The 13,894-nt window shown below is 46.2% G+C and overlaps 1 protein-coding gene across 5 annotated transcripts in view; it reads left to right on the top strand.

The window, feature by feature from the left end:
- Positions 1–13,894, top strand: part of TSHZ2 (teashirt zinc finger homeobox 2) — a 439,178-nt gene that overhangs the window by 378,381 nt on the left and 46,903 nt on the right. For 2 of the 5 annotated variants that reach the window (XM_070589583.1, XM_070589586.1), the window contains exon 3: positions 10,475–11,002. The exons of the other annotated variants lie outside the window; for them this stretch is intronic. Coding sequence is in view for 1 of the 2 variants with exons in the window: in XM_070589586.1 (XP_070445687.1) it covers positions 10,475–10,476 (2 nt within the window). In the remaining variant the exon portion in view is untranslated. Of the gene's footprint in view, positions 1–10,474; positions 11,003–13,894 lie in introns of those variants that run through there. 5 annotated transcript variants of the gene reach the window in all.

Below are 13,894 nucleotides of genomic sequence, written 5' to 3' on the forward strand. Positions count from 1 at the left end.
TATGTGGGGACAATATCATGTAGGAGGAGTATCGATGTGGCTACTCCCACAGAAACTTTCCCACCTCTGAGAGCTGTAGAATGAGAGGACACATTGGCATTTTTAATACTGAAGCATCTCAGTAGTCAAGTCGCCAAATGAGCTTCATATTCAGGCGTGAGTCTTAAACATTTCTAGCTGGAGGTCTGAGGCTCTGAGGTGCCTTGTGCATCCTACACCTCCTGTAGCAGTAACCTGAGTCTAGAGGGCTATTTCCTTCTGCTGAATGGATGCATTCTTCACACGTTTGATTACTAACCACAATAGTGAGCCAAAAAATTAGAATTAAATAAAATAAGCAGGTCATAGGATAAGTCTTTGAGGAAGAAGCAGTCTTTTAATAATCAGTCTCTATGCATTTCATCTCATCATTATGCTAAGATGCTGAGAGAACCGGATTTTTAGAACATGATCTGGTCTTTGAGCTCAGAAAAAAACACATTCTCCCATTTTATCTGGCCCTGACTTTGTGTCTACTCAATTACAAGTTCCAGCTCAACATCTTAGGGATGGCCTTTTTTTCCCTTCCTTTTTTAAAGAGCAGGATTGGAATTTCATCGTATTGAACATAAACGGGAAAAAGTACATTGCAGAATAAAACTGAAAATGCTTTTATGGAATTTTCATTATAAGGCTGCCTATAATGGAGTTGACCTCATATTCACCTAAGATTTCTTTGGCTCCAAGTTCAGATTTCATACCGATTAACATGTTAATGACATATATCATTTAAAGAGCCCATCATAACTTTTATCACATCATGTTACATCTATTTCCTTGTAATTAAATCAGAATTACAGAGTGTAATTACTTTTCTTTTCCTGAATACTCACCCCTTTTCAGACATTTAAATTCAAGTGCAAGTACTAAAAGACACTTGAAAGTAACAACCTAATAAAAACATTATCAATTAATGAAAGTGTTGGGTTTCTCCTATTATCTGGTTTCTTTTTGACAAATTCCTTTCTCCCCGTGCACTTTGGATGTCAAGTTGTGATTGGTCATATCCAGTCAAATGTTTCATGAGTTCTTTGAATCCTTGGGTCTCTAGTCTCCATTAATATGCAATGTTCTCACACATAAATATAATTACATATAATTATTAGCGGAAAAGGATCAGATAAGGTTTATTGAGGAAATATCCTATAATTACCCAAGTCCAAGTCTTCCCTTTACATGTTAATTCAACCAACGGTTAGAGCCTGCAATCATTCCACCTATAAAACAGCTATTGACTTTGACGTCACTTTGGGAAGCTGATCGCTGGTGGCAAGACCAAAAAAGGTTACACCTTTGTCTAAAAGACCTAATTACAATAATTCTACAAAGACTATAGGCCCAGAGGTGATTACCTGGCCACTTTTCTTCTTCCAAACCCTCCCAAACATAGAATTTAAAACTTATAGTTACATCATACTTAATTTTTAAACCTTATTGTAACTTCGAGTAAAACCTAAGAACATGCAAGTAATTCACAGGCATGTGATTTTCTATAATGATCAGTGAGAATTATGTGGGCAAGGGCCGCCCAGTGGCATAAGTTCTCATGCTCCACTTCAGTGGCCAGGGGTTCGCTGATTTGAATCCTGGGTGCAGACGTAAACACCACTCATCAAGTCACGCTGTGGCGGCATCCCACATACAAAATAGAGGAAGATTGGTACAGATGTTAGCTCAGCGACAGTCTTCCTCAAGCAAAAAGAGGAAGATTGGCAACAGATGTTAGCTCAGGGCCAACCTTCCTTACCAAAAGGAAAAGAATTATGTGGGCAGAACTGCTAGGGACTAACATATATTATTTGAGTATATGGGCACCGGAAGGTGAGTGGAAAAGCAAATCCTTTGTCAGCAGGAAGGCCTCCATACATAGATCAATTTGATCTTCGTTTGACTCTTGTTGAACATCTTGTTGAACCATCAAGGGTCAGGGTCCTATTGGGAACTGAGTGTGATAATTTGGAAGAACACCCAAACACATAGATGTGTGTGTGTGGCTAGAAGAGAGTGAGCAAGAATACAAAAATGGCAGTAGAAAGAGGGAACCATTTAGGTAGCTCTGTGGGCCATGAAAAGTCGTATAGATTTTGTTCTAAGAGTGAAAGGAAGCAATAAGAGGGTTTTAAGCCAGGAAGTGCCACTATCCGCATTACATTTTGAAAAGGGTAGTCTGTGGTGTGGAGCCTGGATTTAGAGCCAGGGCAGGAATGGAAGCAGGTAGACATTTAGGATGCTGTTGGTGCCCCCTAGGGGAGCAAGGGCACTGGTGTGAGTTAAGGAGGCGCCGGTACAAAGGGACAGCCCACAGTTTGGCAGCTGAACAAGCAGCGGCTACTCTGCAGCCTTGTGGCAGCTGTAGGAACCCCTGCATCCTCCTGACCGTTTACTGAACAAATGTATCTTACCTTCTATGTGCCAGGCATTGTTCTATTCCCTAGGAATGAAAAAGGGAACAAAACAGACAACATCCCCACTCTCATTGACCTTAAATAAGGAAGAAAAACATCCAACATAAAACTAAATCATTACACAATATAATGTCAGGTGATGATAGGTGTCTTAAAGAAAACTGAAACAGGGCGTGGGGGTTGGGAAGGATGGAGAATGAGGGAGCGACAGCTATTTAAGGGTATGCACCCAGGGAAGGCCACATGCAGGGTGTGATACCTGCTCAGACCTGAATGAGGTGACATCAAGATGTGACCCACATGTCAGCTATCCCCACATCTTCCTAATCCCAACCCACAGCATCTGTTTTCACTTGATGGCACCCCAAGCAGAACTCGGCACCACTTCAAGTTCCCTCAAAAGAATGCTCTCTCACCAGAGCACCAGTGAGTAACAGAGACATCGGTCAATCTTCACAAGGGAAACCCAGCATGGGAGGTAACATCACCCTGCCGCAGCAACACCTGATGAAGCCTCTCATGCAATTCTCTAAAAAATCACAGAGATTTCTTTTCTGCCCCCTCTCCATGTGGCCCCCAGCTTTCTTCTTGATTCCTTTTGTTCCCACCAATGTCCAGTCCTGCTTTCCTCTACTAAGAGGAGCAATTCAGCTCAGCCCCGATTGCTCCCATAAATACTCCAACATCCTCGGCAAAACAAAGGCCTTCTCTGAAAAGGTGACTGGGGACCATTTTTGCCACCAAGGGGCCTCATCTCCCCACTTCTCTCCCAAGCGACTCAATAAAGTATTCTCCTTAAAACACGCAAGGCCTTCGCAGAGGAAAATTCTGGGGAATGCAATTGTCACCTTGCAAACGGGTTGTGGATTGGCACACCCCTACAAGTTCCCTTCTTATTTAGCCCAGGATGTGGAATCTTCTGGAAAATGAGCAGGAACAGAAGCCACCTATCTGTACAGCTTCTTCCTGTCCATGGTTTTCTATATTTATTCTCTCTCCACATGTAAAGTCAGGCTAAGATGAGAAGGTAGCTGAATTCTTGCCATGCATCTATGGAGTGTTTAGGCAGAGGTTGGCAAACTATGGCCAGTGGAAAAGTTGTCCTGAAACACAACCACACCCATTTGTGAGCAGATTCTTCGTGGCTGCTCTTGCGCAGCAAAGCAGAGCCGAATCCTTACACAGCACAAAAGCAGCCATATACAAGACAAGCAGGCGTGGCTGCGTTCCAATGCAACTTTATCTCTGGACACTCAGATCTGAATTTCATGTAATTCTGACACATCCCAAAATATGACTATTCTTTTGATTTTTTTTTGTCAACCATTTAAAAATGTGAAATCATGCTCAGCTTGCAACCCTTCCAAAATCAGGCAGGGGGATAGATTTGGCCCGTGGGTCCCAGTTTGCCACCCTGATTTAAGGGGTTGTTGACAAACATCAGGGTCTCTTGGTTCTTGACTCAATCGCAGCATTGCAAGGTGTCAGCATCCTCCTGGGAGAAAGCAGATCCAGGGTCCAGCTGTAACTGGTCCCTCCCTCTGCCTTCTGGTTGCCTGAATGCGTGTCCTCCCACAAGCGATGTGATCCCTTTCAGTTCTCAGAGCCTGGAGTCTGAGCTCTTTGAAGGAAGGGCATGCCTGTTCACCCCGGGATCTCCAGCATTCAGCACAGAGCCCAACATCTAGCTGGTACTCAAACCACATTAGCGGAGAGAAGAAACCAAGGAATGTAGGAAAGACAGAGCATCTTTTGTGCCATTCTCAAGTCAGTCTCTAATATTGTTAATGCTTATGACAAGATAAAACCATTACTTACTAGCAAAATGAATAATTAACCATTTCTCAAAACCTAGCGGGATGGACAAGAAGGAAGCCTGGGAGCGATGAGCACCTATGAGTGATGCATCTAAATGACTTCTTGAAATGCAGAGCCCAAACCCCCCTCTGCAACATTGCCGTCGATTTCCAAATGAGTTGAGGCCATTTCCTGACAGTTTGGGGGAAAAGGGCCAAACCGTTAGGCTCCTAGCCTGTCTTCAGCGTTTTACAATTAAGAGCTGGCCTTGTTTAAAGCTCCAGCTGTCATTACCTTGAATATTGAGAGAGGCCACTTTGATCCAAATGGAATCTGACTGCCTGATACAACCCAAAGTTAAGCTGCTTCCAGACGCATCATTCACTCTGTACATCACCCAGACCACTGATGTCTGTTTCAACTGAGCAGCGGGCTGTTCTCACGATGGCGCAATGGAGAGCTGATGTTGCATGAACTTTTCTGCTGTTGTTTCTTTTCCAGCTGACAGCTTCGCCCTGCACCCTGGGCCTGCCTGTTCATCTCACGGGGATGGTCCCTGATTTCCCTCTCTTGCGATTAGCCTGGGCAATGATTGGGATAATTTAGGACGAGCACCGCCTGATCATCTGTACTGTTACGACAAATAAAACATTTTAATATGAGCAGTCACTGCATGTTTACTGTATCATATTGCTGAGAGCTGAACGGATGCCAAACACTGTAACACGAGGGGGGATGTGAACTCCAGAATGATGACACTAATAAGGAAATTACAAAGGGCCCAACAAATGGCATTTGTGTTAAATCAATAATGCTCTGTTTGGTTTTTTTAATTCTAATCTTTCTTAGAAAAAAAAAATTATCTTTCTAAACAGTTGGCGATTCCTATGCTTGTTCGTCTTCCTGAACATAATTAAAAACATGTTGTGGCGTCTACTTAAGACATCAACTTTCCCAAGGCTGTCTCGTCCACTGCGTTTTAAACAAAGACACTTGTTTTGGCATTGTGCCCTTAATTAATCATTTGAGGCTTTGTTGCTGTACCAAAAAAAAGTGTCTTTGTTTAATGATTCATCACAAGCCCAATTTCCGTAGAACTTAATCAAAGACAGAACCAAACCAACTTACAAAAATAATAATAATAATAATGTAGGCCTTGTTCTCAGGATGTTATTTGATGAAAGAAATAGTGGTATATAACACCCTGTAAATAGAGGCTGCTTAGGAATTCTTTCATGGGGATGAGATGGACCCTTTGCTTCCGGAGTTGAGAATGGAAGCCCTTTATCGAGAAAACAGAACCTCTGATGATTCAGTGAATGTCATTTAGCTCTTGGGCCTTGCCAAGGAGGAGGGAAAGCCTCGAGTGGCCCATTTGAAAGGGCCTTAAGAATTCACATCTTCCTTTGCAAATGTCAAGGTTCACTCTGAGAAGCAGATGGTGCATCACAGGATAGAGACCCCGGGACTCTCGCTGACTACTCACTCTGAGCTGGCCAGGGACCCTTCCCTACTCTCCCTCTGCCTTGAAACCACTAGCATCCTTCTTCACCAAACTTCGCTCTCCGGGGACATCCCTGAGCAGAATCCACTTAGAAGTCCCTGACATAAGAAAAAGCAAAACAAGCTGAGCCATCTAAATGACACCAAGTCAGGCCTAGGATTTTGAAACAAGTCTCAATAGGATGGTGAAATTACTGGAGGAGGAGGTGTGTCATTTCAATGAAATCGACTTATATAAAGCATCCCTTTCTGAGGGTGGCGTGTGTGACGCCCTAAGAAGGAGTTTTGAGCATTCTGTTATCGTTATCACTTTACTAGTAGGATTACTCTTGTCTAGGATCATCTCTGCTACATTTGTGAGAATTTAAAATGTGCGATGTCGATCGTTGGTACTGTTTTGAAAACACTTTCTTACGAGCTGTAATTCAATGTTCCTTAAATCCTGTTGCTCCGAGTCAAATATTATGGTAATTGTCATTTATGGAGCACTTTCTTCATGCCAGGCACTGTGTTCAGCACTTTTGGGGCATCTTCTCCTATGAGATGGGAAGTGCTGTCCCCATTGTACAGATGAGTAAGTGGAGGCCTCCTTTGACCCGGAGTTCTTCTACAGCCAGGACCATGGCCTGCGTCTCCCCTCCACCTCCCTCGACCTCCCTCAACCTTCTTAACGAGATGTTGAGTCCCAGCCAGTCTCCAAACTCAGCTCATCCCAGACTTAGCACGGATTGATGTAAGAGGAAGAAATCATGATCATCTCCCTAAAAACCATCGGCAGCTTTGGGAGTCTTAGTTCCCAAGAGACCCTGCGTCTTGACTGTGTGGTGGGGATCAGGATACAGTCGGGAAGCGGAGGGCTGTAGAATCTGACAGGCCTGGCCTCAAACCCCAGCTCCCGCTGTGGGCCCCAGGGCACTCACATAACCTCTCTGAACCTGTTTCCTCACCTTAAAAATGTAGCTCATCACAGTACCTACCTCATAGACAGGATTAAATGAACTGATTCAGGCAAGAGCAGTTAACAAAGGGCCCACGCATAATAAGCCTTGAATGATAAAACATGGAACCGTTTGTGGAGTGGGCATGTCACCTGAACGGTGATCAAAACATCCTTGTACTTCTTTCTCCGTTTAGAATCAGAGGGAGTAAACTTTCCCTGCCCCCGGATAAAACTTGAGCCGCCCAAGACTCCTCTGCTCATTCTTAGGGAAGGCAGGCTTGCAGTCACTGTAAGACTTGACTTAGGGACTCGATTCCGAAGTCAGACCGACCTTTCCCTCCTTTCGCTTGTCAACTCAACTTCAGATCTGTGTTCCTACTCTGGGCTGGAGGCCTCCTGCGGGAAAGCGGGGAGGGGCTGGATTCTTCTTGATTTCCCTCCTCCGGCTCCCCCCACTGCTGATAGCAGCTTCAGCTCCCCCAGGGGCCCCTGGCCGTCCGGGGGGTGAGGCGGGCGGTGGAGAAAGGGACGGACCAAGAAGGGAGTTCCCCTGCTGGGTGGCTCCCAGTCTGCACTCCAGGCCAAGAGTGAAAGCTGACTCTCTTTTTTTTTTTTATTGGGGTCAAATATACATAACACAAAATTGACAATTTCAACCATTTTTAAGTGTACAATTCTGAAGCATTAAGTATATTTATATTGTTCTATAACCATGACCGTCATCTATCTCCAGAAAAAAGCTAACTCTCTATCTCCTGGTGCCTTGGTCCACTTGGGCGGCTGTAACAGAACACCATGGACTGGGTGGCTTTTTTTTATCAGTGGGTGGGGAGTGGGAGGGCGGAACCTTACAGCGTGTGGTCCAGGCACTCACTCAGAGACCCAGAGAGCAGCACGGGCCCTGGGAGGACTCAGGGGGCAGCTCTTGGCCCCCCGGAAAGCAGAGCAGGTGCCTCAAGCTCCATACTGGTCCTCATGCCTGCCCTGCTCCTGGCCAATCCTGGCCCCGGGGTGAGGGTCCCAGAAGAGGGGCCAGGCTGAGGAAATAGATTTATTTCTCACAGTTCAGGAGGCTGGAGTGGGAGGTCAGAGTACCAGCGTGGTCGGGTTCTGGCGAGAGCCATCTTCCCAGCTGCACATGGCTGTTTTCTCCTAGTATCCTCACACGACAGAGAGGAAGAGGGAGGGGGGATCTCTGGGGTGTCTTATTAAGGGCGCTAATCCCATTCACGAGGGCTCCACCCTCATGACCTCAGCACCTCCCAAAGGCCCCACCTCCTGTACCATCACATTGGGGGGTTAGGATTTCAACATACGGATTTTGGGGGGACACAAACATTCAGTCCACAACTCCTGGATTTTCACAGGTTATTTGGACGGTTCCTTCTGGGCTCTCTCTCCTGCCATTCTCTGATCCAGGCCCACACCTCCATCTCCCAGGGGGTGAACTGTGACTTTCCGCTCTGCTCCCAAGCGTCAGGGCCCCGTGGCTAAAGGACAACCCACACCTCAGCACCACCCCCACGGGCTCTCTGCCCCTCATGGCCCACAGCAAACACTCACCCTCCCCTCCCCGGACAAATTCTCAGAGGTCAGGCTGGTCCCAGCCAGCAGCTTCTTCCTGCAGTGTCACCTGAGCAGTTAGAAGCCCCCTGTCCTGGGTGGGTCGCAGGCCCCCACCACACCCTGCCTCAGCTTCCTGGGTGGGAGTCACGTGCCAGTCCTCTCTGTCCCCCTGAGGACAGCTGAGATGTCTCCTTAACCACTCCCCACCCCTGTCCCAATTAGACTTGCGATTTGTCTTAGTTTGGGTTCCCCCAGAAGTTGCCACTGAGACGAGAATTCCTGATCCGGGGAAACACCAGTAGGAGAGTGAGGCGAGGAGCCAGGGAAGGGAAGGCAGCCATCAGGGGACCTCATCACACAGTCTTCATGTGGAAAATGAAGTGTGCGGGCACTCCACCCCACGGAGAATCTGGGTAGCCAGTACAGGACACAGGCCTGTGCTATTCCACCCAAGGGGGAGAAGCCAGGGTGTTTGCTAACCCAGTTCCATCTATGATTGATGGCTGGGAGGTGTGTACACACAGGGGAGGCCAGGGTGTTAATTCCCATTCATTCACCCCTGCAGGGGTACCCAGTGGGCACTGGAGGCCTGGGAAGCCCTGTGGTGAAAGAATGCAGGGGGCCGCCATGGAGATCCCGCAGGGGATCTTCTTCTACTTTATCTCTGTTGATACAAAGCCAGGGTGTTCCATGTTAATTGCACAAGTAGGTTTGGCCACCTAGAGAGAGGTGGCAGAATGAGATGACCTCAGCTGATCTTCCACATGCCAAATATTCTGTTCATCCAGAAGGAGCCAAGGTTCTCCTTGTTTCTACACACGGTGTAGCCCCTTTGCCAGCAGCCTTCCTCTTCTAAGTCATCCCCTCCCTTCCCCATCTTCTTACACCTTCAGCTAATTAGTGTGACTCAATGGTAAAAAGAGGCTCAGGTGTCCGGCCAGTGCTAAGCACCGTACGAGTAATTATGTGTGTCCTGGTAGGGTTGCCGGGCAACTACCACCGGGACAACACAGAGAGAGAAGCTCATAGGATGCGCTTGTTCTGCCAGAGGGTGATGAATTCAAGACAGTTGTCACTCAAGATGAACTCATGTGGCTTCTGTGCTGTGCAAAGGGAGATACTCTCACTGTTAGACAGGACTCCACTCTGTTTATCCCGTGTATTAAGAAAGGAAGTATCACTTTCAAAGACGGCACCATGCACTGTTGATAGGAGTGTAAATGATTCCACCTCTTTGGGGGAGGAATTTGGCAGTAGCTGAGAAAATGTTTTCATTCTCTTCAACCTGCGAGTGCCTGGCTGGAAATTTATCTTTTACATGTATCTGGCCATGTCTGTGAAGACACGTGCATAAGGATATTGCCTGCACCTACTGGGCAATGGCTAGAACCGTAGACTCTGATGCCAGACTTACTAGGTTTGAATCTTAGCTCCACCACTTGCAAGTTGTGCAGCCTTGGGCAGGTCACTTCCCCTCCCTATGCCTCAGTGTCCTCATCTGAGAAACGGGGCTGTTAAAGTACCTCTTTCATATGGTACATAGGCGATTAAATGAGTTAATGTAAGTCAAGCACTATTTAAATGTGGGATGTTCTCCACGCATTAGAACTGATATGCATTTTTTAGTTTTCCGTACCGGGAGATTCAAAATAGCCTTTAAAAAGCATGAAGTAAATCCCAACTTGTTGATACAGAACAACCACAAGATTTATTATTTGATGGATAAATCAACTGTTTATAGTATTTACCTTTGTGTTAAAAATAATATATAAATTATATCCATCACAATTGTTTCTCTAAAAAATTATGCAGGGGGTCAGCCCAGTGGCATAGTGATTAGGTTCACAAGCTCCACTTAGGCTGCCCAGCGTTTGTGGGTTCGGGCCCCAGGCATGGGCCTACACACTGCTTATCAAGACATGCTGTGGAGGCATCCCACATAAAAAACGGAGGAAGATGGGCACAGATGTTAGCTGAGGGCCAATCTTCCTCAGCAAAAAGAGAAGGATTGGCAGTGGATGTTAGCTCAGGGCCAATCTTCCCCACACTCACACAAAAAAATTATATGTGTGTGTGTGTATTTATACATACACTGTGTTTATCTATGTAGAAATATATCTGGAAAAATCAGAAATGAGCACTAGGATTGGAGGGGCACTTTTTATTTTTGTGGTGTTTAGATTTTTTTTTTTTTACCAAATTCTTGTGCTATTTTTTTTTCCAGGAAAAATCTTGTTTAAAAGAAAAAGCCAGGACTATGCTCTGTGGCTAATAGCAGTGGACATGAAAACAGGGCTCATGAACTCATATTTCCACGTGGACCTAGGCTCCCGTGTGGGGCAGATCTGTGGGAAGCCCCGACTCTGCCACTTTCCAGCTGGGTGACCTGAGACAAGAAATGTCACCTCTCTGTGCTTCCTTCTTTTTTCCGGATGAAGAGGAGCAGCTTCTGAAGGGTTTTTAGAGGGCTGATTGCGACGATGTTTGTAAAGTGCCGAGGACAGGGCCTGTCATATATAAATAGGGGTTATCATTGTATATGGTGGCTGATTTCCAACCCCAAGCTTTAGAAAGGTGGCAGTGAATCAGGACGTTCACTATTGTCATTTATGCAAATTAAGAAGACAACACCTAGAGAAGAAAATATCTTTCCTGTCTCTCTCTCTCTTTTCCTTTCGTCTGTAACATAGCCCATTACCAAAGCCCTGAAGGCTTCTGTTGATGACTTAGACAATAAACACATTAAAAATCAGCAAAATGCCAGGTTGGCTATTGTCTAAGATCCATCTTTTTAGTCCAGTGCACAGCTTGGGAAATGCCTGTGGGAGGAAAAAAATTAAAATATGCAATGATAAAATTATCAATATAGTTGATTCTAGAGAAGCAGGCAATGCAGCTCGTACTGGTGTGCCCTCAACCGTGGCTCAGGCCCCACGGCTCCTTCCACCTTCTCTGCTCCTTCCTCTGCTCTCCACCCATGCCCATCCCCACGCACCCCCACCCACACAATCTTCTCCTTCACGGGCCTCCTGAAGGACGCTGCTTTTCTTACCCTCAAACTGTTTTTTAGGTAATATACCTACCTATACAATTACCCCCAAATCCATGTAGTATCTTAACCTCATAATATAAATAATAAACAAAGATAAAGTACATTATGGTAAAACAACATGATATATATGTGTGTTTGTATGTGTGTATACATGTACACACACACTCAGGCACTACCGTATTAGGAGATGTAACAAAAGTCTGGATTTAAGAGAAGTAAGACAGTATTTAACTGACAACTATTTGCATCTTTTAGTTACACTGACATTTTGAAATCAAGGCTAAATAATACATGCGTGTGTGTGTGTACATCAACGTGAATCCAACAACTACCATAAGGGCAAGAGCCAGGGAAGGGTTTAAGCAGGGAGTTCACAGGGTCCAATTTGCAGTGCAGGAAGGTTACCCTGGTGCCCACATGACAGGCAGACTCGTAGAGACACAAGTGGAGGCAGGGGGCCGTCTGGGTCCATTGCGATCACTGTTAGTGGAAAAGGGATCACAGGAAGAAGAGAGAGTGAAGACTCTCGGTGGCCCTGCCAGTGATCCCAGCAGGCACTTCGGACATTTGTTGGAAGTCTGAGTGGTCATCAGGATGGCGGTGGTGGGAAGTGGAGCAATAGAGGTTCAAATGTAGAAGGAACACGTGATTTGTTGACAGCAGCAGGGGCACTGGACATAATAGCAATAGCCAGAAAATCTGCTCATCTGGCCTCATTTCTTGGTATAGCATTTGAATTTTATTCACTTGTAAATAAAACCTGGACTATGAGTTCCTTGAAAGCTGAGTCTTTGCTCTTTTTATCTGTACAGCCTCATCATCTAGAACAGGGATTAGCATACCAGGTCTGTGGGCCAAATCCCGCCCACCACCTGTCTGCGTGAATAAAGCTTTGTGGAACACTGCCACACCCATTCATTAGCATGTGACCTGTGCTGCCCTAAGATGGCAAGGTTGAACACTTGATACAGAGAGCCTGTGCCCTGCAAATTCGGAAATATTTACTATCTGGCCCTTTATCAAAAAGTCTGTGGGCCCCTGATGTAGCATCATGCAGAGAACACTGTAGATGCCTCATTGATATCTTCAAATAATGATAGGACTTCCTTTCATCACAGAGAAAAGTAACCCACTGTTTCCTTTTTGGCTGGCACGCCCCTTGAACTACATCCCCACATGGGAAACTTTTTTTTCTGAGTCACACTCAATCTCTCCTTTGGTCCAGTCCTTTGGAGAATCCCTGAACAGCACTGGATTCAGGGGGACCCCTGAAGACAGCAAGCTGAAGCATCTCGAGCAGATGTTTCCTCAACCTTGGCACGATGGACACCTTGGGCAGGGTACTTCTCTCCTGGGGGCTGTCCTACGCATCACAGGATGTTGAGCAGCATCCCTGGCCTCCACCCACTAGGTGGCAGGAGCACCCTCCCCTCCTCTACATGACCATCAACAACGTCTCCTAGGAGGCAGAAAGCTCGTACCAGTTGAGAACCGTGGCTCTAGAGAGAGAGATTGTAGATAAGTACTGGGGACCACTTGCAAATGTCCCTGAGGATGTTCCCCACATTTAAAAAAAAAAAAATATTTGACAGGAGTTTACACAGCTTCCCCCTGTAATATATTCTAATTACACAACTCAGCCTATCAGGAAATTTCTGATGGGATGGACCCTTAGCAAGGATGATGAGGAAAGGCCTCACTGTGGAGAGAACATTTAAACAGAGGCCTAAATAACTCTATGGAGCAAGACGCGAGAGAGAAGCCGGTGGAGAGGCCTGGCTTCAGTGTGTTACCCGTTCCGAGTTTGTGTTCTGAAATGGGTGGGGGAGGCCTCTCTCTTGATCGTCCTCATGTTCCCTTTCTTCTGATGTGAGGTGAGGAGCCTTAAAGTGGTCCTGGATTCTCTGAGCACCTTCACGAAACAGCCCTCTTGATTAGCCTGACGCTGCCTGAGGCTCTCCTATGGATTTCCTAATGACTGCAGTCAGTGCCACGGCCGAGCGACTCCCAGGTTCTCAAGGAGGTTTCGCTGAACCTGAAGTCTTCTCCTGCCCGTCCCTCCCAACCCAGCCCTGTCCCCAAAGGCATCAACAATAAGACGAGTTCCTGGAAGGGAGTGAGCAAGGCTAGGATGGCTAAGAGGATGTTCGAGTGAGTGAGGCCTCTGATTACCTCCTCTATGGCCAAAATATAAATCTCTGGGGTTATCATCCTCTCTCCTCCGGCCCCTCCAGTCAGCTCCTTTCTTTCACCCAAAGGATGAGCCATCTGTACAATGAACCAGGTTATAGGTAAGCAACAACTTGAGAAAAAAACAGACATGTTGGAAAGTTGCAGCTAACTGTTGGAACGAAGAGGGAAAAATCAATCATCTTAGGCATTTAGGCAGATTTACGGACCCGGATGTTTGTTCTTCTTGTACCTGGCCTCTTAGACACACAGCAGGTGGGAAGCTGAGGCGTGTATGGGTGGGCTCTAGGGTCCTGTAGACATGAGCACGAATCTTGGCTGCCCTGAGTAACTGTCAGATCTGGAGGAGGCCACTTAAACTCTTTGGGCCTTCATTTCTTCCTCTGCAGAATGGAAGGTCTG

The sequence above is a fragment of the Equus przewalskii genome, chromosome 21, assembly GCF_037783145.1.
Source record: "Equus przewalskii isolate Varuska chromosome 21, EquPr2, whole genome shotgun sequence".
In the NCBI taxonomy this organism is placed as follows: Eukaryota; Metazoa; Chordata; class Mammalia; order Perissodactyla; family Equidae; genus Equus; species Equus przewalskii.